General features: G+C 46.2%; 2 protein-coding genes across 10 annotated transcripts; one reads left to right on the top strand and one right to left on the bottom strand.

Annotated features, from left to right (window-relative positions):
* Positions 1–1,257: 1,257 nt before the first annotated feature.
* RILPL1 (Rab interacting lysosomal protein like 1) lies at positions 1,258–21,936 on the top strand. 4 transcript variants are annotated; one of them, XM_058158459.1, is made up of 8 exons: positions 1,262–1,869; positions 6,257–6,407; positions 6,959–7,077; positions 8,240–8,458; positions 13,894–14,072; positions 15,241–15,333; positions 17,910–17,997; positions 20,100–20,239. In XM_058158459.1, the coding sequence occupies exons 1-8, from the start codon at positions 1,300–1,302 to the stop codon at positions 20,103–20,105; spliced, it is 1,425 nt and encodes a 474-aa protein (XP_058014442.1). In that variant the 5' UTR covers positions 1,262–1,299; the 3' UTR covers positions 20,106–20,239. The 4 variants fall into 4 exon arrangements, 2 of the variants coding, with proteins under 2 accessions (XP_058014442.1, XP_058014441.1); XR_009152213.1 differs by lacking the exon at positions 20,100–20,239 and having other exon boundaries at positions 1,258–1,869; positions 8,240–8,462; XR_009152212.1 differs by lacking the exon at positions 17,910–17,997 and having other exon boundaries at positions 1,259–1,869; positions 8,240–8,462; positions 20,100–20,240.
* An 829-nt stretch (positions 21,937–22,765) lies between these two features.
* Positions 22,766–26,789, bottom strand: SNRNP35 (small nuclear ribonucleoprotein U11/U12 subunit 35). Of its 6 annotated transcripts, none has more exons than XM_058158464.1 (2): positions 26,651–26,789; positions 22,766–24,176 (listed from the first exon to the last, which is right to left on the bottom strand). In XM_058158464.1, exon 2 carries the CDS (start codon positions 24,172–24,174, stop codon positions 23,413–23,415), a length of 762 nt encoding a protein of 253 aa, XP_058014447.1. In that variant the 5' UTR covers positions 24,175–24,176; positions 26,651–26,789; the 3' UTR covers positions 22,766–23,412. The 6 variants fall into 6 exon arrangements, with proteins under 6 accessions (XP_058014447.1, XP_058014444.1, XP_058014446.1 ...); XM_058158461.1 differs by lacking the exon at positions 26,651–26,789 and adding an exon at positions 26,404–26,469; XM_058158463.1 differs by lacking the exon at positions 26,651–26,789 and adding an exon at positions 25,898–26,374.
* Between the last annotated feature and the right edge of the window lie 949 nt (positions 26,790–27,738).

Below are 27,738 nucleotides of genomic sequence, written 5' to 3' on the forward strand. Positions count from 1 at the left end.
AGAAGAGAAGAGAAGAGAAGAGAAGAGAAGAGAGATTGGAATAAATAGAGAATAGAATAAAATAGAGATTGGAATAAATAGAGAACAGAATAGAATAGAATATGAAATAATGAATAGAGTGGAATGGAATGGAATAGAATAGAATAGAGATTGGAATAAATAGAGAATAGAATAGAATATGAAATAATAGAGTGGAATGGAATAGAATAGAATAGAATAAAATAAAATAGAATAGAATAGAATAGAATATGAAATAATGAATAGAGTGGAATGGAATAAAAGAATAGAATAGAATAGAGATTGGAATAAATAGAGAATAGAATAGAATAGAATAGAATAGAATAGAATAGAATATGAAATAATGAATAGAGTGGAATGGAATAGAATAGAATAAGAATAGAATAGAATAGAATAGAATAGAATAGAATAGAAAAGAATGGAATGAATAGAATAGAAGAGAAGAGAATAGAACAGAACAGAATAGAATAGAGATTGGAATAAATAGAGAATAGAATAGAATAGAGATTGGAATAAATAGAGAACAGAATAGAATAGAATATGAAATAATGAATAGAGTGGAATGGAATGGAATAGAATAGAATAGAGATTGGAATAAATAGAGAATAGAATAGAATATGAAATAATAGAGTGGAATGGAATAGAATAGAATAGAATAGAATAAAATAGAATAGAATAGAATAGAATATGAAATAATGAATAGAGTGGAATGGAATAAAAGAATAGAATAGAATAGAGATTGGAATAAATAGAGAATAGAATAGAATATGAAATAATGAATAGAGTGGAATGGAATGGAATAGAATAGAATAGAATAGAATAGAATAGAATAGAATAGAATAGAATAGAATAGAGATTGGAATAAATAGAGAATAGAATAGGATAGGATAGAATAGAATAGAATAGATTTGAATTTTTTATTGGCCAAGTGTGATTGGACACACAATGGATAAGAGTCCCTTTTCTTCCTGCGCTGCTGGAACGGCGGTCACTAAACGAACGGTTGTAAGGCGAGCAGTTGCCGGGGTTCCCTTCAACGACCTCCTGCAAAAGGCCACAGGGGTGGGTGGATGGGTGGAGAGGGAGGGGGCTTCCTATAAGGTAGGTGTATGTGTGTGTGTGGGGGGGAGAGATCTGCCTTGGCCCGCGATCCCGACCCGTGGGAAAAGCCCATCCCCGCTGTCTTTGGGCGGGAGCATCCTTCCTTTCGCCTCCGCTGCCCGGCTTCTCTTTTCTCTCTCTCCGCGATCTGAGCGCTGCGCTCCGCCTCTCCTGGCCGGGATGCCCAGCCCAGCGCTCCAGCGGAGGAGGAGGAGGAGGAGAAGGAGGGAGGCCGGCTCAGACGGGAGGAGGGGACTGGAAAAGAAGCCGGGGTCGAGCCGCCCCGTCTCTGGACCGCTGCTTGCTTTTTTGCCCTTCCATCCTCGGAGCGCAGCGCTCGGGCCAGGCTTCGCAGCGGAGCGAGGGGGAGAAGCGCTGCGCGGTCCTTGGGCGCCGTCTATGAAGGAGCCCCGGCCGGGTTCGGCTGCTGGGGCGATGGAGGGCGTGGGCCGGGCTCTGGGTCTGGGCTCCGGGGGTTCGGCGCTGGAGAAGAGCGCGGCCGAGCTAACCGTGATGGACGTCTACGACATCGCCTCGCTGGTGGGCCAGGAGTTCGAGCGGCTCATCGACCAGCACGGCTGCGAGGCCATCGGCCGCCTGATGCCCAAAGTGGTGCGGGTACTGGAGATCCTGGAGGTGCTGGTCAGCCGGGATCACATCAGCCCCGAGGTGGAAGAGCTCCGCTTGGAACTCGACCGGCTCCGCTTGGAACGCGTCGACCGGTTGGAGAAGGAGAGGAAACACCAGAAGGTGGGCCCTGGGGACGGATTGGAAAGGGGAAGGGGGAGGAAGGAAGGAAGGAAGGAAGGGAGAAAGAAGGCAGGGGGGAAAATGGGAGGGAAGAGAGAAGGAAGGTGGCAAGGGGGGGAAGGGGGAAAAAAGGGAGAGATGGAAAGAGAGGAAGAGGGCAGAAGGGTAAATGAGAGGGAAGAGAGAAGGAGGGGGTGAGAGGCGATGAAAGGAAAGAGGAAGAGAAGGAAAAAGGAGGGGGGAGGGAAAAGAAGAAGGGAAAGGAGGAGAGGAAGAAGAGAAAAGAGAAGGAAGAAACGAGAGGAAGGGGGAAAGGGTTACGGAAAGAAAAGAGGGAAGGAAGGAGAGGAATAAAAGGAGACGAGAGGAAAGGAAGGAAAGAGGAAAAGAGAATAAGAGGAGAGAGGAGGTGGGGGAAGGAAGAGAGAAGGAAGGGGAAGGAGATGGAAGGGAGGAAGGGAAAGAAAATAAGGAGAGAAGGAGAAGGAAAGCGAGGAAGAGGCAGAGGGGGAAATGACAGGGAAGAGAGAAGGAAGGGATAAAAGGGGAGGAAAGGAAAAGAGGGAGAGAAAGGAAGGAAAAAAATAGAAGAAAAAACGAGGGAAGGAGGAAAAGAAGGGGAGGAAGAAGAGAAAAGAGAAGAAAAAACGAGAGGAAAGGGAAAGGGTAATGGAAAGAAAAGAGGGAAGGAAGGAAGGATGGAAGGGTTGCCTCCCAATGCTTCTGCAGGTGAGGGCTTTCCCTGCTTGGGCAGAGGGATGATAAACAACAGCTGCATCTGCAGACTGGCACCATTTGGGCACAGTGAGATCCTTTCCACTCTGAACTGGTTCCCACTGGGTTCCCATGCCAGGCATAGCTATGATTTGTCAGCTAAGCCACCCTTGAACCCATCATTGTCAGAACAGGGGCTGTCTGCAGCCGCCTCCCAGTGATCCTGCTCGGGTGGGTGGGTGGGATTCCCCTTTATGTGCTTGGAAACCAAGATCCTGCTGTGGCCATCCTTGAACCGAGAAACCAAGAAACAAGATTTGCTCGATCATAAAAATCAGCGTATGGCCACTTTTTCCAATCTGAATATTTTCGTAAAAGGCAGACGCTTCGATGAGCTGCAATCCAGCTCATCATAATTAAATGATGGCATAAATTATAAAAAGGTAGAAAAAAAATATCAAGATTCTGATAAGAGGGTTTTAGTCTCACAATCACAATCATGGAGGTGATAAAACTCTCATTGCCAGCGTGAAAATGGCTACAGAAGATGCTCGAAACACCTCTGGCGTAGAAGAGAAATTGCTGATGCTTTAAAAAAAAATTTTTTTAAAAAGGGCGTGAGAAATTCAGCTGAAGCTCAGATTCGGCTTGGCTGAGAGTTGATAGCTGTCCAAAACCACCTAAATAAACTTCAGGGCTAAACAAAGATTTAAGAGGCGTTTAAACCAGCATTCCTACATAGCAGAGCCCTTCTGACTCTTGAAAAATTTCTGTTTTTAAATGTGCCAGAGCTGGTCTTGCAAACTTGGCAGGTTTTCTAGCTCGTACTTCAGTTGAGTTGCATCCTAAGGGGACCCCAAACCAGCTGGAGAATAATAATAATAATAATAATAATAATAATAATAATAATAATAATAATAATAATAATAATAATGAGGAGGAGGAGGGAATAGAGAAGAATAGGAATAGGAATAGGAATAGGAATAGGAATAGAATAGAATAGAATAGAATAGAATAGAATAGAATAGAATAGAATAGAATAGAATAGAATAGAATAGAATTTTTTATTGGCCAAGTGCGATTGGACACACAAGGAATTTGTCTTGGTGCATATGCTCTCAGTGTACATAAAAGAAAAAATACCTTCATCAAGGTACAACACTTACAACACTTAATGATAATCATAGGGTACAAATAAGCAATCAGGAAACAATATCCATATAAATCGTAAGGATACAAGCAACAAAGTTACAGTCATACAGTCATAAGTGGGAGGAGATGGGTGATGGGAACGATGAGAAGATTAATAGTAATGCAGTCTTAGTGAATAGTTTGACAGTGTTGAGGGAATTATTTGTTTAGCAGAGTGATGGCGTTCGGGGGGAAAAAACTGTCCTTGTGTCTAGTTGTTCTGTGCAGTGCTCTATAGCGTTGTTTTGAGGGTAGGAGTTGAAACAGTTTATGTCCAGGATGCGAGGGATCTGCAAATATTTTCACAGCCCTCATTTTGACTCGTGCAGTATACAGGTCCTCCATGGAAGGCAGGTTGGTAGCCATTGTTTTTTCTGCAGTTCTAATTCTCTTCTGAAGTCTGTGTCTGTCTTGTTGGATTGCAGAACCAAACCAGACAGTTATAGAGGTGCAAATGACAGACTCAATCATTCCTCTGTAGAACTGGATCAGCAGCTCCTTGGGCAGTTTGAGCTTTCTGAGTTGGCGCAGAAAGAACATTCTTTGTTGTGCTAATAATTGAAGGGACCAGAAATGAGAAAGGATTGGGAAAAAAAACCAGAAGTGAGTTTGGTTATTTTTGTATCCGTTCTCCGTATGTACTTGATTCTCCCGGAAGAGTCACACCGAGATCTGACATCAACTTCTAATTTGGTCGGAGGGGAAAAAAAATATCAACAACTCCAGGAAAGATCCACAGGCTTCTTAATCACTTCTCCTTGTCTTCTTCCCGAGATACATTTATTGTGTAACTAAACTTGGGTTGTTCTTCCTCTTTGCAAAAATGCAACTAGTAAATGTATTTTTCTAGGTTTCCCAGCTCCTAGAAGTTAGGATTTGGGCTGCTGGCTCTTCAGGCTCAACTCCTGAATTGGATGGGCCCTGCCTTTGCAACCCAGATTTAACAGAACAGAATAACAAAATCGGAAAGGAGTTTGGAGATCTTCTAGTCCACCCATCACCAACTGGTGGTCCGTGGGCCACTGGTGGTCCATGAGAAAATGTTGGTGGTCCGCAGAAAAATCATTTCCATTTTTTATCTTGCACTAAATCAGGGGTCCTGAAACTCTAAGGCCCCTGGGAGACATATGTGCAATGAACGGTTGTGTTGCTGCAGAGAGGCTCCCGCTTCGGGGTCTTTTTGTGTGGGTCGGAGGGGGGCAGAAATTCCGACTTGGGGTCTGCTTCGGCCTCCTGGTGTGGGACTTTGGGTGAAGGCTGGAGGGAAGTGCTGCTGGTGGTGAAGAGCTGGAGGGCTTTGTTCCAGTGGGACTGCATCATGGCCTGGAACTGGCTGACCCTCTCAGCCCATTGAGCCTCCAGACGCCGGGTACCTTGCACTCCCCCAGGTCTTCCCTCTGTTGTTTGGAAAGCCTATGCTCCTAGTCCTCAGTGAGGTGCTTCTGCTGAGCCTCCTTCTCGGTCAGATCCAATTTGAATTGAGTTGTTTTGCCAACTCTTTCTCGTGATGGCTGCTTAGCTCCAGCAACTGCTTCCCGTTGGAGCTCTAAAGAGCCCGGGCAGCCAAGGAGTAGCGAGTAGAGGCTGGCAAGGGAGAAGGAGGAGGGGGGAAAGGAGGAGGAGGGAAGATGGAAGAAAAGGGAGGAAGAGGAGGAGGAGAAAGAAGGGAGGAGGAGGAGTCTGGTGGGGAGAGGGGGGGGCACCCTCCCTCACTTTCACGTGGACTTCTTCCTTGCCAAGGAAGTTGGAAAAATAAGATTCCTCAGCCATTCTGCACGTGGCAGCCAGGATATCAATTCAGGAAGTTAGGAAAGGGAGGGAAAAATAGTTGTGGGAAGGAACTTCACAGGGTTTCTCTCCCCACCCCGTCCCGTCTCAAAATCAGAGGAAATGGGGAGGAGGAAAGTGACAACAATGCACGTCAAGAGTCCTTGACTTAGGACCATAACCGGCAGCAGAATTCCCACTGCTAAACGAGATGGCTGTTAAGAGAGATGTACAGAGGACGAGAGGTCAAAACCGAGATCTCTTCGTTTGAAATTGAAAACGTTTTTTTTTAAGAAAAACAAGGAGATCTTAGCATCCCATACAATCCACAAAGGCGTCACAGGATGTCATACAAACCTTTAGTGGTCTTTTCCAGCGTGTGGTGGTCTTCTCCTCTAACTTTTGGTGGTCTTCTCATCCAACCTTGGGTGCATCTCTCCTCCAACCTTGGGTGGTCTTCTCCACCCTTTGGTGCACTTCTCCTCCAACCTTTGGTGGTCTTCACCAATCTCTGGTGGTCTTGTCCTCCAATCTTTGGTATTCTTCACCAACCTTTGGTGGCCTTCTCCTCCAAACTTTGGTGTTCTTCACTGACCTTTGGTGGCCTTCTCCTCCAACCTTTGTCTGGGGCAGAGACCACCTCCATGAGGAAGGACCTTGAAAAGGCCGGTCTTCATTTGCCAAGGCTGATAGGTTGGGATTTCTGGTCCTGCAGGAGCTGGAACTGGTGGAGGATGTTTGGCGAGGAGAAGCCCAGGATCTCCTCACTCAGATCGCCCAGCTTCAAGAGGAGAACAAGCAGCTGATGACCAACCTCACCAACAAAGACGTGAACTTCTCGGAGGAGGAATTCCAGAAACACGAAGGCAAGTATTGAGGAAAGAGGGAAGAGATTCCTTGAGCATACCTCGAGTGCTTTGGGCCAAAAAAAAAAAACAGTCAACATGACTTTGCAGAATTCAGTGATGGCCGGATGCAAGAGGGCGGGTTTCATTCCAGGGGAAGGTCCCCTCCTCATTGGGCTTCGACAGGGAGTCCTCAACTTAACGACCGGTTGCTTAGCGATCGTTCCACATTATGACTTGGAACGGTCCTTAGGTTTTAATGTTCAATATGAAGGTATTTATGTATTAATTGTAGATGGATAGATGTAGTTTTATGACTCTAAGCCGCCCGGAGTTACCCTAACACGGGTGGCCAAGAAATTTTATTTATAAATAAATAAACAAACAAATCACACCCACACCCAAAGGTTACAAAAACGTTAAGAAATTCTGACGGCTGGCTCCTCGCCATCCCCCAAAGTCACATCAAAACATTTTGCAAGGGCTTTACTGCTTAAGGAGGGTCAAGGATGAAGGCTATTTGCTTATTCTTATTCTTATTATCTGTTTGGGTTTTTTTAAACGCGCATCAGGGATGTCAGAAAGAGAGAGGCAAGTGATGAAAAAGCTAAAGGAAGTGGTCGACAAACAACGGGATGAAATCCGGGCGAAGGACAGAGAACTGGGACTTAAAAACGAAGACGTGGAAGCAGTGAGTACTAATTCCCCCCCCCCTCCTCTGCTCTTTCAGAAGCTTTGTTCAAGGAATTGCCAAATGATTTATTTTTGCCTTTTTTTCCTCTGAAAGCAGATTCCTAGACTGGGATTCCAGAAATAAAACCTCCACGCTGAGATGGGGGATGTCTCCATCAAATATCATAATTCTGTAAACAAGTCTCCTATTTTATTATTTTTTCTTTTCCTTCCTTCCTCCCTCCCTCCTTCCTTCCTTATATCCATCCATCCTTCCTTCCTTCCTCCCTCCCTCCTTCCTTCCCTCCCTCCTCCCTTTCTTCCTTACATCCATCCTTCCTTCCTCTCTTCCCTCCCTCCCTCGTTCCTTCCTTCCCTCCCTCCTCCCTTCCCACCCTCCTTCCCCAATTCCTTCCCTCCCTCCTCCCTTCATCCATCCTTCCTTCCTCCCTTCCTCCTCCCTCACTTCCTTCCCTCCCTCCTCTCTCCCTTCCTTCCATCCATCCTCCCTTCCCTCCCTTCCTCCCTCCATTCCTTCCTTCCCTCCCTCCTCCCTTCCCCTACGTCCATCCATCCATCCTTCCTCCCTTCCCTCCTTCCCTCCCTCCTCCCTCCCTCCCTTCCATCCATCCTCCCTTTCCTCCCTCCCTCCCCCATTCCTCCTCTCCCTCCTCCCTTCCTTCCTTACATCCATCCTTCCCTCCTCCCTCCCTTCCTTCCTTCCTTTCATCCACCTTCCCTCCTTTGCCTAGTTCAGTGTTCGTTTCTCAACCTGGCCATCTTTATGACTTGGCAGAAGTCAGCTCCCAGAATTCCCCAGCCAGCATGGAGAATTCTGGGAGTTGGAGTTGAGGAAAACCCTGGGTTTGTTTCTAAACTGCGTTGCGCATCAGGCTAGTCCCGATTGGGCACGAAATGAAATCCTTCTTTATTTACAAAGTGCCTTCTTAATGGAAGATGGACTAGCCGATGAATGTCTGTAGTTTTCCTAAGTCTCATTGGCAGCAGGGAAATCCATCTTGCCCTCCATCTTTTTCCCATAATTCCTTCAACAATCCGTCCCCTGTTTTGTCTCTCCGAATAAAAAGCGATGGGACATTCGGGGACTTGGAAGTAGCAGGGCCTTATCGGTGGTGTCCCTCCGATTCCCCATCATTTCCCCCTTTTCTTCCTCTCCATAGCTCCAGCAGCAGCAAAACAGGTTGATGAAGATCAACCACGATCTGCGACACCGGATTACCGTCGTGGAAGCTCAGGGAAAGGCGTTGATTGAGCAGAAAGTGGAGCTGGAAGCGTATTTGCAAACCAAAGAGCAAGAAATGACGGCGTTGAGAGCGGAATTGGGGAAACTGAGGGAGAAACTTCAAGGGGAACCGAGTCACAACGGAGAAGAAGCACCGGTAGGTGGGGAATCTTCGGTTGTTTTTTGCTTTTTTTTAAAAAAAACGTGGTTCTGATTTGATAAAGCTGCCTTAAATCTTGCCCGTTTGGAGATGAGAAGACTACAATTCCCAGAACCCCTCAGCCAAGCCTGCTAAAGGCGATTGGACTTCAATTCCCAGAATTCCCCCGCCATCCTACACACGTCTTAAACTTGCCCACAGATTGAGAAACACTGACTTAAAATATTAGTTAACTCAGGGGTCTCCAACCTTAGCAACTTTAAAACTTGTGGACTTCAACTCCCAGAATTCCTCCGCCAGCAAAGCAAAGCTGGCTGAGGAATTCTGGGAGTTGAAGTCCACAAGTCTTAAAATGGCCAAGTCTGGACACCCCTGAGTTAAACTAACTCACTGATGTTCCCGCAAACCATAGAGTCTCTTTCTCTAGAGAAGCCAGACCCTGGGGAATTCTGGGAGGTGAAGTCCACATAATCTTTACAACGTTGGGAAATGCGGATCTACAGGGACAGAACAGTGCGATTTTCTCCGAAACCATCCACAGATTTGTGCGATTTTCTCACAAGCCCTCATCTTCTTAGCTGCTGCTCGAATTCCTCGACTCTGGGGTCTCCTGGTGGTCTCCCATCCAAGCCGATTTTCCTTTTTCTTTTTTTCTTTTTTTTTTAGATCAACCGAAGTTAGCTAGACAGGGACGATGGGTTCATGCCCTCCCCAGGAACTCATGACCCTTAACTAAGTTTACTAATTTATCACAAAACTTCCCTGCTGCGTTCTCTGCTCCCTCCCTAGAGAGGGAGGTCTGGGTTCGAAGTCAACCTCACCCCCTTCAGCCCCTTTAGTCTAATTTAGCAAGGCAGACCGGCAAATTATTTTACTCTTTTTAATTTGTGGAGTTCCTTTATCGCTTGGAGTGAAGGGAGCCGAAGGGAGCCACAAGGATTTATTTTAAGATCACCCTTGGCTGCGGTTCAGCGATTTAAATGGAACAAGCCTTCAGGGCCAGGATTGTTTTGAGTTCTCCTGCCCTCCCATCGTCCTATTTGCAATATGGTTTTAATTTTTAACACCAGGAGCTCATTGTCATAAAGGGCCGTGATAGCTCAGGCTGATAAGAAGCCTGTTATTAGAACACAGCAGCCTGCAATTACTGCAAGTTCAAGTCCCACCAGGCCCAAGGTTGACTCAGCCTTCCATCCTTTATAAGGTAGGTAAAATGAGGACCCAGATTGTTGGGGGCAATAAGTTGACTTTGTAAAAAATATACAAATAGAATGAGACTATTGCCTTATACACTGTAAGCCGCCCTGAGTCTTCGGAGAAGGGCGGGATATAAATGTAAATAAATAATAAAATTGGATGGGGCTGAACCACCATAACTTAGGATCTAACCATCCTGCCCGGTCTCTCTTTTTTCTTTTACCTCAGAAAAGTCAAAAGTTTGCAATAAATACAGGAAGTCTTCAACTTAACGACCAGTTGCTAAAAAAAAAAAGGCGGTTGTTCAAGGAATTGCCCCTGATTTTATGACCATTTTTATTTTTTTTTGCCACGGTGGTTAAACGAATCACTGCGGTCGTTTAAGTGAATCATGCCGCCGTTAAGCAATTCCGGTGTCTCCATGGACTTTTGCTTGTCGGAAGCTTGGTGAGGACGGTCGCAAATGGTGATCACATCACATCTCACACACACACACACACAAACACACCCCAGGATAGCGCAAACCCTTGTCAATAATTGTCGGTTGTCAAAACGCCCGAGTTTTGATCCCGTAACTTTGAGGATATTCTGATGGTCGAAAGCACGAGGACCCGGTCATAAGTCACTGTTTTCAATGCCCTTGTGTAACTTTGAATGGTTTGCTAAATGAACCGTCGTAAGGGGAGGACTGCCTTGAGTAGGTCAGGGGTTGAGCGATTAAAAAAAAAGCTTAAAATTTGGCTGGAGACCGTTGTGGTTCGAACGCAAAAGGTCCACTTCTCTCTATTGTCTTTTAAGATATTATTTTCTTTGTCATCGAAAATACGAATACCTGCAGATTCGATAAGATTTTCATCCAAATTTGAAATGTTTCACCTTGTTGTGCCTCGCTCGCTCCCCCCGCCGCAGCCGGGCCCCTCTTATCTCCTGCCGGATGCTGATAGTGCGGAAGAATGTCCTGGCATGCCTCCAGCCCCCAGCCCTGGCACCATCCCCGGACAGGCCGAGCAAGACAAATGGCCTGACGTGCCTCCAGCCCCCAGCCCTGGCACCATGCCCAGACAGGCCGAGCAAGACGAATGGCCTGACTTGCCTCCAGCCCCCAGCCCTGGCACCATGCCCAGACAGGCCGAGCAAGACGAATGGCCTGACTTGCCTCCAGCCCCCAGCCCTGGCACCATGCCCAGACAGGCCGAGCAAGACGAATGGCCTGACGTGCCTCCAGCCCCCAGCCCTGGCACCATGCCCAGACAGGCCGAGCAAGACGAATGGCCTGACGTGCCTCCAGCCCCCAGTCCTGGCACCATGCCCAGACAGGCTGAGCAAGACGAATGGCCTGACGTGCCTCCAGCCCCCAGTCCTGGCACCATGCCCGGACAGGCCGAGCAAGACGAATGGCCTGACGTGCCTCCAGCCCCCAGTCCTGGCACCATGCCCAGACAAACGGAGCAACTAAACCCCTCCCCCACAGCATGTGAGCCTGAAGAATGTGAAGCCAGTCATGAGGTAAAATTACCAACAGCTGGAGGCTGGAGAGATCCTCGCTTCCGGAGAATGGAGAGGCGACGTCAGCAAAAGGAAGGGAGGGGCAGGCCTGGATAAGTGCTGAGTCATGGAGCCACACCCCATGGCCTATATAAAGGATCTGCTTTCTGGCATTCTCTGAGTCAGGCAAAGTCTAACTTGGATTGCTGAAGTCACATCCTGGTTTCCTGCCTGCCCTGAGAACTCTGACAGAACTTTGGGCAAAGCTGCAGAGGCTTCGCAGCCACGCCTGATACGGACTTCCCCGACCCGGCCGTCAGAGGAGGAGTGGGACACGACACACCTTCCGTGTTTTCCTGGCCTTGGAGACACCTGGATTGCCTATTTTCGTAAAAGAGTTCTGGCTGTGAAGAAAAAAAAATAGGGCAGGCGAGAGGATTTGTCACGAGGACTAGGAACCTGGTTTTAAAAAAACAAGCAGAGGCAAAACGGGGACTTTATAGGTATCCCGGTGCCCCCAAAATCCTGGATTGGGGTTGAAAACGGAAAGATGCTTTGTCCGGTCGGTTCTTGCCAGCGGTCAGGATGTGCGTTTGTGGCCCTCGCTGGAGGTGCCAAGTACGTGGAGTCCCAGTTTTGGGTGTTTTTTTTTCGACGGCAACACAAAACTCACAACTGCCTCTTTTATTGTGTTATCTGGAAAAGGCTCCCATTCTTGGGTTTTAATGAGATCGCTCGCTTTGCCAAGAAGGCACAATTGTTCCTTTTGTTGACTGGGGAGTTGGTGTTGCAGCGATGAGGCCTGTCCCAAACCACCGAGATATATCTATAAAATAGGCACAGATTTTTAAAAATATAACTGAGCAAGGTCATCTCCAAGGATTAATTGCGGCATCTTTTTTGACTTCGGGGACAGGGTTTGCAAAACAAAGGGGGATGCATTTCAAAGGGAGATGTAGAAATATCTATTTCTGTTCTTCCATTTTTCCATTTCTTTGCCTTTTTTCCCCCCCGTTTATTTCTCCTGCGGCAAATGACATCCTCTAGCTGACTTTGTTTGGGCCCAGAGATTTAAACAAAGAGAGGCCTGACTGGCGTTTGGATAGGAGACCACCCAGAGATGTTCCAGGGCTATAGAGCACTGCACACCAGAACAACTAGACACAAGAACAGTTTTTTCCCGAAGGCCATCACTCTGCTAAACAAATAATTCCCTCAACACTGTCAAACTATTTACTAAATCTGCACTACTATTAATCGTTTCATAGTTCCCATCACCAATCTCTTTCCACTTATGACTGTATGACTATAACTTGTTGCTGGCAATCCTTATGATTTATATTGATATATTGACCATCAATTGTGTTGTAAATGTTGTACCTTGATGAACGTATCTTTTCTTTTATGTACACTGAGAGCATCTGCACCAAGACAAATTCCTTGTGTGTCCAATCACACTTGGCCAATAAAATTCTATTCTATTCTATTCTATTCTATTCTATTCTATTCTATTCTATTCTATTCTATTCTATTCTATAGACTAAACGAAAAAGATTAGGGAAAATATTCCTGGGAGATACCGCATGGCCACAATCACCAAATAACTCTGCTCGTTCACCATACTTAACGAAGTAAATTACAGGGAGTCCTCATTTAGCGACAATTGGGACCAGCCGTTAAGTGAAACAGTTGCAAAGTGAAACTGCGACTGTGCTTCTGCTCTTCCTTCAAGTTTCCTTTGCTTTGCCAAATTTCAAGGGCTGTCAGTGCAAAGATTGGTCTACTCTTAACTTTAACTTTTTCATCCGTGCCATCCCTGTGAACGGTCGCAAAACGAGCCAGTCACTAAGAGTGGGGGGGGGGAATAAGCTGTACTTGTTTATGAATTCATCATGGTCTGATTGCTTGATGATGGTTAACCACGTGCATTTATTATTTCACTATTTGGAGCCGAGCTGGAAAAGTTTTAGAATAGAATAAAATAGAATAGAATAGAATAGGATGGGATGGGATGGGATGGGATGGGATGGGATGGGATGGGATGGGATGGGATGGAATTTATTGGCCAAGTGTGATTGGACACACAAGGAATTTGTTTTGGTGCATATGCTCTCAGTGTACATAAAAGAAAAAAAAAATACCTTCATCAAAGGTACAACATTTACAACACAAATGATGGTCATAGGTTGCAATTTAACCCTTAATGATAGCAACAAAAAGTTACAGTCATACAGTCATAAGTGGAAAGAGATTGGTGATGAAAACGATGAGAAGATTAATAGTAGCGTAGATTTAGTGAATAGTTTGACAGTGTTGAGGGAATTATTTGTTTAGCAGAGTGATGGCCTTCGGGGAAAAACTCTTCTTGTGTCTAGTTGTTCTGATGTGCAATGCTCTATAGCGTCGTTTTGATGGTAGGAATTGAAAAAGTTTATGTCCAGGATGTGATTTTATCCTTCTTCTGAAAACATCTCTTAAAACTTTTAAAGTCTGATTTAGTAAATAGTAGTGTAGATTTAGTAAATAGTTTGACAGTGTTGAGGGAATTATTTGTTTAGCAGAGTGAGGGCCTTCGGGAAAAAACTGTTCTTGTGTCTAGTTGTTCTGGTGTGCAATGCTCTATAGCGTCGTTTTGATGGGAGGAATTGAAAAAGTTTATGTCCAGGATGTGATTTTATCCTTCTTCTGAAAACATCTCTTAAAACTTTTAAAGTCTGAATGAAATTAATCCTAAATAATAAACCTTGCAGCCGGAAGAACCCAAAAACCCCGAGGAGTTCCTGTCGGAAGCGGAGAAAACGGCTCTAGATATGAAAGATCCCAATCGGCCCAGATTCACTCTGCAAGAGCTCCGGGACGTTTTGCACGAGAGGAACGAGCTGAAGTCGAAAGTCTTCCTCCTTCAAGAGGAGCTTCTGTATTACAAGAGGTGGGTGTGGTTCTTCTTCCCTTTTTCCCAGCCCGATCCGGGAGCCAAGCGAGATTTTTTTTCTCGATAAGATCCAGGGGGGATCCAGTTGTCATCCTGACCTGCGTTTTTGGGTTTTTGGGGAGGGGTGTGTGTGTCCTGTGGAAACCTGCTCAAATTAGAAGAGCCGAAATGACAACAGGATGGATGATATTCTAAAAGAGGGTTTCTCAAACCTTGGTAACTTTAAGATGGGGGGGGTACTTCAAATCCCAGAATTCCCCAGCCAGCAAAGGGAATTCTGGGTGTCGAAGTCCACCGGTCTTAAGCATGCTGGGAGTTGAAGTCCCCATATCTTAAGTATGCTGGCTGGGGAATTCTGGGAATTGAAATGCATCCGTTTTAAGCATGCTGGGAGTTGAAGTCCCCATATCTTAAGCATGCTGGCTGGGAAATTTTATTTATTTTATTTATTTATTTATTTTGTCACACAGTATACATAAGCAGAAGCATGAATTAACTATACAATATATAAGCACATATATATAAAGTATGAAGATGTAATAACTATATTAATTGGATATAACGAAAGGAAACAATAGGACAGGAACGGTAGGCACGTTTGTGCTCTTATGCACGCCCCTTAATTATTAATTTATTAATTAATAATTAATTAAGCATGCTGGGAGTTGAAGTCCCCATATCTTAAGCATGCTGGCTGGGGAATTCTGAGAGTCGAAATCCACCCATTTTAAGCATGCTGGCTGGGGCATTCTAGGGCATTGAAGTACACCCGTCTTAAGCATGCTGGGAGTTGAAGTCCCCATATCTTAAGCATGCTGGCTGGGGAATTCTGGGAATGGAAGTCCACCCACCTTAAAGCTGCGGCGGTTGATTTAGACTCCAGATTTGCTTTTCAACGAACTGGAATCGATGTTAGATTAACCAGTCAAGAGAAAAACTTTGCCCTCTCCATGGATTAGGAAAGGAGGCACGAAATAACCCCGGCCAATTCGTGTTCTTTTTATTCCTCTCCTTCTTCCAAAGTCTCAATTCCCCATTTCTTTGCTGATGAGATTTCGAAGGCTGCCCAACTCCCAACTGTGGCGACTCCGAGCAGCAGACAGCGTAAATATTCCTAATATCGTGCTGTGTGTGTGTGTTTTTCCCCCCCCCTCTGCTTTTAAAGCGACGAATTGGATGAAGAGACGCGATCGGCTCAGCCCCCAGCCATTCTTAATTCCAAACCGTTGACTCAGCAAGAATCTGGCATCAAACGGCTGTAAGTAGAATTTGTGGGATTTTTGTGGGCTGGTGTTTTTTTTTAAGGCAGACAAATCGTTGCGCTCCAGACGTCGCTTAGAATACTCGATGGATGCTTCGAAAAACAAAACAGCTGGCTCAATCTGTCTTTTCGGATGCATTTCCCTATCGCTGCTCATTTTTCTCCCTTTCTCAAAGAGTTGGGGTTTTGTTTTGCTTTTTAAATTTGATTTCTTGAAACCTGGAATGGTTTCGGATCACTCGTGGTTAAGATCGCAGCGGTGATATATACCCAATATCCACAGCCACCTATCTGCCTTTGATCAACTTGCAAGCCAAATATTGTTTTTTTCCTTTCTTTTTCGGGAGAAAAAGCTTTATTTTTTCCACCCCAAAAAAATGTTTAAAATTGAAACCGGCTTGGGATAAATGCGTGTCCTTCAACTGACAAAAATTTAAATAAAATAAAGAGGAATAAAATGTAAAAAAATAATAACGAAAAGCGAGGAAAGAAAAAGAAAGCCCAAAACCAATAAACTCAAAGGGCGGAGACGATAGACCACAAGGTCTTTTCCTGCTATCAGTTTTCTCTTTCCAAAATCATTGATCACGATTGAATAAGGCTGTCGCCTCCAAAAAAATTCAAAGGATAATACTCATACGAAGTCAGACCTTCCCTTCCCTTTCCCTTTTTGACAATGTCAAAAAAATGTGGAGACTCTAGAAAGGGTGCAGAGAAGAGCAATCAAGAGGATTTAGGGGACTGGAGGCTAAAACATATAAAGAACGGTTGCAGGAACTGGGGATGTCTAGTTTAATGAAAATAAGGACCAGGGAAGACATGATAGCAGTGTTCCAATATCTCAGGAGTTGCCACAAAGAAGAGGGAGTCAAGCTCTTCTCCAAAGCACCTGAGGGCAGGACAAGAAGCAACGGGTGGAAACTAATCAAGGAGAGAAGCAACTTAGAACTAAGGAGAAATTGACAAAACAATTAACCAGTGGAACCACTTGCCTCCAGAAGTTGTGAATGCTCCAACACTGGAAGTTTTTAAGATGTTTGTCTGAAGTGGTGTAGGGTATCCTGCCTAAGCAGTGGGTTGGACTAGAAGACCTCCAAGGTCCCTTCGGACTCTGTTATTCTATCCTGCAAACAACAGCCCGGAGAGTTGGGGGGCAAGGGGAAAGAGAGGATTTAGAATAGAATTTTTTATTGGCCAAGTGTGATTGGACACACAAGGAATTTGTCTTGGTGCATTGCTCTCAGTGTACATGAAAGAAAAGATATGTATTTATTCGGGGTTTTCTTTTAAAACCTGCTATCCTTCCAACTTCTCTTCGCTCTACTGGCTTCATTGCAAACAGGAACCTTCCTCCGTTGGGCTTTTAAAGCCGGAAAAAAATATCCTGGGATTTGCAACGCAACGCGCAGGATTTATTCGGGGTTTTCTTTTAAACGCTGCTTGTCTGCCCAGCTTCTCTTTTGCTCTCCCGACTTCGTAGCAAACAGCCCGAACGGGTGGAGAGAAAAAAAGCTCGTGGCTCGTATGCAACGCGCAACCAGCAGCCCAGTGACGTCATCGCAACCTGCTGTGGGGAGCACAATACGAACAGCTGTGTGTGTTGTTTTCAACAGCTCTAAGAATAGCTGTTGAGCTGGGAAGCGTTTCAAAGCGGCCTTTTGTGCCGGAGTAGCAAAAATTTGCTGATTTCAGCTTTGTTCGTAGTTGGAGAACTACAAGCGCCAAGCAATGGGGCAGACAGCCGGCTAGCTTTGCAAGCAGTGGTGGGATTCAGCCGGTTCGCACCAGCTTCGGGCGAACCGGTTGTTAACTTTCTGAGCAGTTTGGCGAACTGACTGTTGGAAAAGATCTTTAGGGCAGAGAACCGGTTGTTAAATCATTTGAATCCCACCACTGAGCAAGTCCCTTAACCGCCCGTTGCCAGAAAGTTCGTAAAATGAGGGGAAACTCGCTAAAAACAAACGTCTCGCTCGGCAACAGAGACGCCGGGCCAAATTGGGGCCGTAAGTCGAGGACTACCTAATTGGTGGGATTCAAATAATTTAACAACCGGTTCTCTGCCCTAATGATTTCTTCCAACAACCAGTTCACCAAACTGCTCAGAAAGTTAACAACCGGTTCTCCCGAAATGGCGCGAACCGGCTGAATCCCACCACTGGACTTGCTGCAGTCGCAGCGACGGGTTGTTAAGCGAATCGGGCGTTCCCATTGACTCCGCTGGACGGAAGGTCACGAAAAGCAAAGCTGGCTGGGGAATTCTGGGAGCTGCAGTCCACCTCTCTTCAAGTTGTCTAGGTTGAGAAAAACCACTAAGCCATAATTCACTGGGCTTGCGAGCGAAGCCATCAAACCTGGCTTCTCTTGTTTTGCGCAACCAAGGCCAAACTTAGCTAATCACGGCACCTTTTTGCAAGCATCCGATTTCTCTGTCTGTCTGTCTCTTTCTGTCTGTCTCTCTCTCTCTCTGGAAGCTTTTTCTACTTATCTCTTTTCCTCGCCGTGTTGGAATACCGTAACCTCTGTTTCTTTCTCCAGAACCTCTGATCTCCTCTGTCTGTTCCTTTCCTAACCAGGATCTTTACCGCCGTTATGCCCATGGTTGCTGCCGGATTGATCCCGGACGATCCCACATTGCAGCCAATCAGAAGACTTATGTCTCTTGTAGGGACTCTGGATTTTCAAACATTTGTTTTTACATCCCTCTTCCCCGCCTTCGCTGTAGTTTGTATGCTCCCCCCCCCTCTTTTTTTTTTTTTTTTTTTTTTGCATGACTTGCTGACGTTTAACCCCCTCTTAATTCCCGCTGTGTTCTCGTTGGCTGACTGTGGGATCGTAAACCCCCCCCCCAAACAAGAAAAACAGGGGGGGCTAAGAACGCTCCTAGAGTGTCCGGCGTGGCCCCTGCTGAAATGTTTTTAATTGCACTTGTCTCTTGATTGGAACCACTAAGAGGCTCGAGACAATAGCATGCAAAATTTTGGCCCATCCTTCTGTCCTTTGGCCCTCCGTCAATTTCCCTGACCCTTCAATCTACCTTCTACAGGTAGTCTTTGACTTACAACCGTTCATTTAGCGTCCGTTCGGATAAAAAACAAGAGTCCTCACACTTACGACCGTCACAGCATCCCTGCAGTGATGCGATGGCTACCGGGTGCATGTAGTTACGACGACCCTGGGCTCCCACGATCTGCCGTCTTACTAACTTTCCCGGCTGGCGTCCGGCAAACAAGTCGGTGGACAAGCCGGCAAGGAACCTCGCGAACGGCGATCACCTGTCTCACTTAACAGCTAAAGCCAAAAGGTCATAAATTGGGTGCAAGTCCCGTGTCTTTTAACGACCTCGCCGTTTAAGAGAGGAATTCTCTGGTCCCCATTGGCATCGTAAGTCAAGGACTAAACCCGTATAAGGGCTTTCTAGCCTCCTTGATACGACCCGATTTGGGTTCTCCATAAAAAAAACAGAATTTTTGGGGGGTTCTTTCTCAGAAGTTTGAATGTTTATATAAACATGCCTCGATGTTTCAAACGCCTTTAAACCGTCTGGGACGTCGCGGGATGCTCGGCCCATGACCGAAAGCCCTTCCGTGTGTTTTGTCATTTAGACCACCTCCTCTTGATATACCAGCGTATTAATGGTTCCCGTGGACTAATACCGCTTTTCAATCCCGCCTACTCCCAGACTGTGGCTCTGTTTTTAGTTTTAATTGCGCTCCTGAATTAGCAGCAGACAGAAGGCGTTTATGCGCTACTAATAAACAGCGGCGGCATTCGGGTTTCGGCTGATGCCGTTTAAGATAGTGTCACCCTTCCAAGCAAGCCTCATTAAACAAGCAGGTGTCAAGTCAAGAATCTGGCCGCGTTGGAGGATTCAGAGGGGTTTTAGATCCTGTGGTCGCTAATTATAGGGTAACGTTTCGATAATAGGAACGTTGGAAAAACACCAATCGCTTTCTCCGTCTCTATATCATCCGGAGAAATGCTTCCGTTAATAGGATATTTAAGAGAATAAACATTAATCAATGCTTTCTTCTCTCTCTCTCTCGTCTAGTTTTTCTCAACCTGGGGAACTTTTTAAGATGTCTGGACTCCAACTCCCAGAATTCCCCAGTTGATGCTTATGTTTATTCAATTTCTACTCCGCCCTTCTCCCAAAGGGCGGTTTACAGCCAACTAAGAACAACAAATACAAAAATTAAAAACAGATTAGGAAAGCAACTTTAACAGTGATGAGTTGCTACCAGTTCGGGTGAACTAGTAGCAGCAGGAGGCTCTGCCCACCCGCCCGGATGTTTCTGCACCTTCGCAGAAGCGTCGCGAGCGCGCGGACGAGCAAACTGGTAGAGAACTAAATTGAAACCCACTATTGAACCTTAAGATGTCCGGACTTCAACTCCCAGAAGTCTCCATTTAGGAATCAAATCTTAAGATTTCTGGACTTCAGTTCCCAGAATTCCCCAGTTAGGAAACCAATCTTAAGATGTCTGGACTTCAATTCCCAGAATTCCCTAATCAGTTTTGGGAGTTGAAGTCCGCAATTCTTAAGGTTGCCATGCAGCTGTAAGTTCAGTCACTAAGCGAATGGTTGTTAAATTGAGGAACACCTGTTCCAAGAGTTCTCTACCAGGTGTGCAGGCTTCCTCCCCCTTCCCCCCCCCCCCCGTTAAAGCCAGGTTACAGAGCTTGCTATAACCCTACCACCCCATAAATCGCCCCAGGGCGTTTCAAGTTTCTAACCCTCATGCTGTCTTCTTGTCTTGTGCCAGATTTAGCTTCTTTTCCCGCGACAAGAGACGCCTGCAAGCAACCCAGCGAAACACCTCCTTCCACGGCTCCTTCGGCGAATGGGCCGACCGGAACAAAGACGACGTCTACACCGAACAAGGTTTAGAAGCTCTGCAGCACCTGTGACCTGAACCCAGAACTCTCGCTTGTACCGAGGCGCCAAACGCAGAAACACGGAAGCTCTCGTGTGGCGAACGGTGCCCGTCATCCCCCGCCCCACAATTACCAGGTCTTGCATTGTTGTCAGCTCAGGGTGGGGGTGGGGGGAAAGATGCATTAAACCAGAATTGGGGCACCAGATTCGTTCTCCAAGCAACGGAATCACAATATGGATTTGGGAAGCAAATTGTGGCGATTCCTGCGGCCCGGCACTGCAAACCGGTCATCGTTTTGACTTCTGCTGACTTGTGGGTGAACGTCACATCACCGATGTTTCCTTTTATCCGCCCCCTACCCTCCAAAAATGTTTTTTTTTAAAAAAGAAGGATCTGGGCCAGGGGTGAAATCCAACAGGTTCTGGAGAACCGGTAGTGGAAATTTTGAGTCGTTCGGAGAACCGGCAAATGCCACCTCTGGCTGGCCCAGAGTGGGGTGGGAATGGGGATTTTGCAGTATCCTTCCCCCAGGAGTGGGGTGGGAATGGGGATTTTGCAGTATCCTTCCCCCAGGAGTGGGGTGGGAATGGGGATTTTGCAGTATCCTTCCCCCAGGAGTGGGGTGAGAATGGGGATTTTGCAGTATCCTTCCTCCAGGAGTGGGGTGAGAATGGGGATTTTGCAGTATCCTTCCCCCAGGAGTGGGGTGGGAATGGGGATTTTGCAGTATCCTTCCTCCAGGAGTGGGGTGGGAATGGGGATTTTGCAGTATCCTTCCCCCAGGAGTGGGGTGAGAATGGGGATTTTGCAGTATCCTTCCTCCAGGAGTGGGGTGAGAATGGGGATTTTGCAGTATCCTTCCCCCAGGAGTGGGGTGGGAATGGGGATTTTGCAGTATCCTTCCCCCAGGAGTGGGGTGAGAATGGGGATTTTGCAGTATCCTTCCCCATGCCACACCGACCATCCACGCCCGCCGAACCGGTAGTATTAAAAAAAAAACTGGATTTCACCACTGATCTGGGCATGACTGTTGTTTCCTGGCACTCCCTATTTAAAAGCGTGTTTTTTTTTTAAAAAAAAAAAGAAAAAATATTATTTTGTTCCCCTCTTCCTCTATTGCTTCCTCCCGCTTAAAACGTCCTGCTCCACATCTCAAACAAGAGTTTTGCAGAAGTCTCCTGGAACTGTTCTGGAGTGGAGTTTGGAGGGAGTGTTTCTCTTTAAACACGGGATTTACAATATATATATTGTGGCTTATTTATAGTGCCTGCAGCGTGATCTCCAGGGATATCCGGTGCCTTGTGTTTTGCTCTGAATTCTCTTGATATGGGGATGGCGACTGAACACCTGAAATCTAGGCTAATCCTTTTGTTCAAAAAAAATATATATAAATGAATTAAGATTCTCACCTACCTTATAGCAGCAAATTCACCCCCCACCTCCACCTTCTGTACGGAGATAATCGCTTTCAATCCAACAGACCGACTTCAGTTTGACAGGGTTTTTTTGACCACCTGCCAATTTCGTTGTATATATGACGTACAACGACACACTAAAGGCAGAGACCACCGGCCGCTTCCAAACAGGTTCCCTTCCCTCTTTCCGGCTGAGATCAAAGCTGCCTTCAAAATGTTTGACCGGTCTGAAATTTTGGCGCACTGGTGGACGATCACTTAGCTGCTGGAATTAGAAATACGGACACGGAAGGGCAACGGGGGGGGGGGGAATGAAAGGGAATTTGTTTTCCACACCTCGGAGGGAAAAAAAAAGTAACGTTTTTCCAAACGTGGTGACTTTAAAAAAAGTGTGGATGTCAACTCCCAGAATTCCCCCAGCCAACAGGAAATGCTCAGGACAGTTCGAATCAACATCCAAACAGCCCTTCATGGATTTCAGTTGCTTTGCACACTCCACATGGGTTAATCCTTTAGTGAATAGTCCCCCACCCTCTGTATTCTCGCTTAACACAATTATCTGGGAAGGTTTAGGACAGGGGTGTAAAAACTTGGCAACTTGTTGAGACTCGTGGACGTCAGTTCCCAGAATTCCCCCAGCTAGCATGGCTGGCAGGGGAATTCTGGGAGTTGAAATCCACAAGTCTCAACAAGTTGCCAAGTTTCAACAACCATGGTCGAGGACAGCGATGGCTAATCTTTTTGCCATTGCGTGCCAGAACACCGTGTGTGTGTGTGTGTGTTTGTGTGTTGCATGCACGCGTGCCCACACCCATAATTGTATGCGCCACACCCCCATGCACGGTGGGACCGGAAGTTGGCAAATGGGCTTTTTCTGGCCTCTGGAGGGATGGGGATTCCTAGAAAGGCTCTGGAGCCAGGTGAGAGAGAAAAAACGGTCCTTCTCCACCACCACCCTGAGGACCTCTGGAGGCAGGAAACAGCCTGTTCCCCTACTTCTGGTGGGCCCAGGAGGCCCGAAAATAAGCTGGCTGGCACGCATGTGATGACATGGCTACGCGTGCCACCTGTGGCATGCGCATGCCATAGGTTGCCATCACGGGTCTTGGATAACAGCAATCACGCAACCACAGGATATGCAAAGAAGACGCCTAATTTTTATTCAAGAATTCAGGGTGTTAAGATAGTTAAAAGGCAATAAAGAAGATTTGGCTGGGACTAGTAGAGAGAACAATATCAAACTGTAGAAACTCTTTTTAATATGCTAAATAAAACTTATTTCTGAATTAACAAGAGGCCTCCGGGTGATTTCACTGACTCGTAAACTGTCTTTTGGTCCGAGGCCCTCACATCCCATTTATACAATTCAATCCTACCTCACATTTTTAGGGTAACAGCTACCCTTCTGCCTTGAGTAAGGCCTCTACTGGTAGAATCGAGGCCTTATTTTAATCCAGACCTTTTCAAGAGTGAAAGGATGTGCAATTGGGAATTTAAAACCAGCTCTCTCCTTTTTTGGCACTTCAGATAAACCGGCAGGAATGATCAGTGTTGGGAACTTTGGATCCATCGTTCATCAGATCCTGGAATAAGACACGGGCAAAACTATCAAGCGAGGGTACAATGTTCACTCTTCTCCAGCTGGGAAGTTGCCGTTCCTGCCCGCCATGTCTGTGTTGATCGAGGCAACCATCCACCTTGGCTCGAAAGTGAAGTCTTAACGCTTCCAACGATCTCCTTCAATTGAGCAACCTTTGAAGGAAACGTCCCATTGATGGCGGCCTTCATCCTTTGCCGTCTTTGGCCTCGCGATTCCGGTCTTTCCTTTCTCGCTCCCTCCCTTCCGCGGCTCTGCCTCGGTCTTCCCTGGCCCGGTGTTCCAGCTCTCTTTCGCTCTTGCGATCTGAGCGTTCCCGTTCAGATCGCCGGGACTCTCGGCTCCTCTCGTAATCTCGTTCCCCGGTCTTCCAATCCCTCGATCCTCCCCGGGACCAAGCCCGTTCTCTTTTCCCCTCCCCGTAAAAATCGTTTTTCATGGCAGGCAAGTTGATGGGCTTCCTAAACGGTCTGTCTCGGCCGCCGAACCGCAGCTGGCCCGATTCCTTCTTCCCGCCGAAACCGCCACCAAGCCGGCGGGGAATCCACCCTTTCAGGGTCCTCTCCAGCTCAAAGTCGACGAAGATTTCCCGCTGGTCGACGATCAGTTTGTTGGCGTCGCGGTGGGCTTTCAGGAGCGCCCGTTCCTCTTTATACTCAATAAAAGCGTAGCCTTTGGAAAAGCCCGTAACCAGATCCCGAACCAGGCGGATCTTCCGAATCTCTCCGTACCGGGAGAAAACCTCTTTTAACTTCTCTTCTGTGGTTTGCAGGTTGAGCCGGGCTACGAAGAGGGTCAGGTGAGGGTCTCCGGTAACCGCTTTGTTGGGGACGTAGCGGGCTGACATGGCCCTCCAGATCGCCCGGTCGTGAGGTTCTTCGTCGGTGCCATCGATGCTTCCGGCTTTGAGGGGGTCGTACTCTTTAGCGATGGGCACCCACTCGTTCATGGCTGGAGGAAAATGTATTTATTTAGTGCAGGGCATGCTAGTCATATATAGGAAGGTTTCACCTAAATCGGTGTTGGCGAACCTTTTCGGCACCGAAATGGGAGGATGTGTGCACGTGTGGGGTGGGAAGCAACGGAAGGAAACCAGAAACTCATCTTCCCGGCGCACGCCTGCAGGCCAGGGAGTTGCTCTTCCAGTTTCTGGTGCTCCTGCACGCACAAAGACCAGCTGGCCAATATGCATGTGCGCGCTGGGACCCCGAGGAGCAACGGGCAACGGCTGGTGTGCCTGGAGAGATGGCTCTGTGTGCCCCTTCCTACGTGCCATAGGTTCGCCATCACGGACCTAGATTTATTAAAACACAATAAAATACAGGTGGCTCCCTTTAGCACTGATGATATTACCTAGTTGGGTCATGAAATGTCTGCGAGAAAATAACCAAGTTCAAAAAGCACCCAGGATTCCGCAATCCTTCCACTCCTATCCTCTGTCTCTTCCTCCCTCCCTCCCTCTCTCCTTGCACACCCCACTCCCTTTAGCATTGATGATATTACCTAGTTGGGTCACGAAACGTCTGCAAGAAAATAAGTTCAAAGAGCACCATGAACCCCCAGTCCTTCTCTTTCTTCCTCTCTCTCTCTCCTTCCTTCCTTCCTTCCCTCCCTCCCTCCCTCCTTTCCTCCCTCCCTCCTTGCACACCCCACTCCCTTTAGCACTGATATTACCTACCTAGTTGGGTCATGAAACATCTGCAAGAAAACCACCAAGCTCAGAGATCAAAATACCTTATGCCACCAGACTTGAAATCTTGAATTTAGAAAACTTAGAACTCCACCGCCTTCGACAGGACCTGTGTTTAACTCATAGAATCATCTATTGCAATGTCCTTCCTGTCGAAGACTACTTCAGCTTCAATCGCAATAATACAAGAGCAAACAATATATTTAAACTCAATGTTAACCGCTTCAATCTTGATTGCAGAAAATATGACTTCTGCAACAGAGTTATTAACGCTTGGAATACACTACCTGACTCTGTGGTCTCTTCTCAAAATCTCCAAAGCTTTAACCAAAAACTGTCTACTATTGACCTCACCCCATTCCTAAGAGGTCTGTAAGGGGCGTGCATAAGAGCACAAAACGTGCCTACCGTTCCTGTCCTATTGTTTCCTTTCATTATATCCAATTAATATAGTTATCACATACATGCTCATATATATGCTTCTATGTTATATAGTTATTTTCATGCTTATGCTTATATATACTGTTGTGACAAATAAAAAAATAAATAAAAATAAAAATCACCCAGGACCCTGCCATTCAATCCTGAGCTACAACTATGCTCCTCCTAAAAGGCTTTAAGTCTTTGCCTGTAAGCAGGTTTCTAAAAGAGAAACCCTTCCATACTTCCACCTCTCACAATACTTGACAACACAGTATCAACAGTAGAAACCTTCAAATTTCTAGGTTCTATCATATCGCAAGATCTCAAATGGACAGCTAACATCAAAAACATCATCAAAAAAGGACAACAAAGAATGTTCTTTCTGCGCCAACTCAGTAAGCTCAAACTGCCCAAGGAGCTGCTGATCCGGTTCTACAGAGGAATTATTGAGTCTGTCATTTGCACCTCTATAACTGCCTGGTTCGGTTCTGCAACCCAACAAGAAAGACACAGACGTCAGAGGATAATTAGAACTGCAGAAAAAATAATTGCTACCAACCTGCCTTCCATTGAGGACCTGTATACTGCACGAATCAAGAAGAGGGCCGTGAAAATATTTGCAGATCCCTCGCATCCTGGACATAAACTGTTTCAACTCCTACCCTCAAAACGAGGCTATAGAGCACTGCACACCAGAACAACTAGACACAAGGACAGTTTTTCCCCGAAGACCATCACTCTGCTAAACAAATAATTCCCTCAACACTGTCAGACTATTTACTGAATCTGCACTACTATTAATCTTCTCATCGTTCCCCTCACCAATCTCTTTCCACTTATGACTGTATGACTGTAACTTTGTGGCTGGCAATCCTTATGATTTATATTGATAGGTTGACCATCAGTTGTGTTGTAAATGTTGTACCTTGATGAACGTATCTTTTCTTTTATGTACACTGAGAGCATATGCACCAAGACAAATTCCTTGTGCGTCCAATCACACTTGGCCAATAAAAAATTCTATTCTATAAAAATTCTATTCTATTCTATTCATTGGTTACTCACAGGGTCTTTGCTTCCCTGGTACGTTGGCAACCCGGTCAGTTGGCAACCCCCCCATTTCCTGCCTTGCATGCATTTTGCAGAACCTATTGCCCTTCCCCCAATCAAGGCTTGCACCCCCCTTGCCCTCCTCCTGCACCCCCCCACCTTCCAATCAATGCTTCCCCTCCTCCCCGGCCCTCCCCACCCCCAATATCCCCCCCGCGACCCTCCCCCAAATTATGACTTTGCAAGAACAAAACAGACTCACTTTCCTATACGAAAAGCCTGGAAAACTAACTTCGTTTCCTCCAGGACAGATTCGTCAAGAACGGGGTGTTGTTTTTTTTTTCCTCCTGGAGGTTGCTTTCTAAATTCAGGGTCTTTTTTTAAAAAAACAAAAAAAGCTAAAGAAAAGAAATCCCACCCTTGCTAAAAAAAAAAAAAGGCCAAAAAATGTGGCGAATCGTCCAGCGGGGGAAAAAGAAGGCTCGTTGGCGGGTCGAGTCCGCACCAGCGCCCTCTGGCGGCGGAAGCCTCTCTGGCGGCAGGCGTTTTGGCCCCGCCCTCGAGGGGAATGCAAAGCTGTACAATGAAAAAAAATAACATACATTTGCAATAGAAAAGAAGCTGGACAGTTTATTTTTATTTATTTATTTTGTATATATAACCATAAGCATGAAAATAATTGTACAACATATAAGCATATAAATGAGTATAAGTATGTAATAACTATATTAATTGGATATAATGAAAGGAATCAATAGGACAGGAACGGTAGGCACGTTTTTGTGCTCTTATGCACGCCCCTTACAGACAGTGGTGGGATTCAAATAATTTAACAACTGGTTCTCTGCCCTAATGACCAGCTGGGTAGGCATGGCTCAGTGGTCATGTGACTGTGGGAATGCCCAACTCAACGTCACTCACGTTGATGGGCGCTTCGCCTTAGCTGTTACAATGTAATAAGGGTTAACCAGAGAGGCAGTTTCTGTAAGCAGGGCAATAAAGATTAGGCTAGAAACACCACCAGAATGTTCCTTCCTGCCTTCCTTACAGGATTAGCCCTGGAAAGCGGAAAAAAAACAAAATAAGATTTCTTCCAACAACTGGTTCTCTGAACTGCTTAGAAAGTTAACAACCGGTTCTCCCGAATAGGTGCGAACTGGCTGAATCCCACCACTGCTTACAGACCTCTTAGGAATGGGGTGAGGTCAATAGTAGACAGTTTTTGGTTAAAGCTTTGGGGATTTTGAGAAGAGACCAAAGAGTCTGGTAGTGTGTTCCAAGCATTAACAACTCTGTTACAGAAGTCATATTTTCTGCAATCAAGATTGAAACGGTTAACATTGAGTTTAA

The sequence above is a fragment of the Ahaetulla prasina genome, chromosome 15, assembly GCF_028640845.1.
Source record: "Ahaetulla prasina isolate Xishuangbanna chromosome 15, ASM2864084v1, whole genome shotgun sequence".
In the NCBI taxonomy this organism is placed as follows: Eukaryota; Metazoa; Chordata; class Lepidosauria; order Squamata; family Colubridae; genus Ahaetulla; species Ahaetulla prasina.

What these genes read in the sequence shown, in the direction of transcription:
- RILPL1 (XM_058158458.1), top strand. Translation starts at nt 1,300, where the DNA reads ATGCCCAGCCCAGCGCTCCAGCGGAGGAGGAGGAGGAGGAGAAGGAGG. An exon ending in AAAACGAAGACGTGGAAGCA is followed by an intron (nt 7,078 to 8,239) that starts GTGAGTACTAAT and finishes TCCTCTCCATAG; the next exon opens with CTCCAGCAGCAGCAAAACAG. An exon ending in GAGCTTCTGTATTACAAGAG is followed by an intron (nt 14,073 to 15,240) that starts GTGGGTGTGGTT and finishes CTGCTTTTAAAG; the next exon opens with CGACGAATTGGATGAAGAGA.
- SNRNP35 (XM_058158460.1), bottom strand. Translation starts at nt 24,512, where the DNA reads ATGGCGAACCTATGGCACGTAGGAAGGGGCACACAGAGCCATCTCTCC. An exon ending in CCCATTTCGGTGCCGAAAAG is followed by an intron (nt 24,177 to 24,256) that starts GTTCGCCAACAC and finishes ATTTTCCTCCAG; the next exon opens with CCATGAACGAGTGGGTGCCC.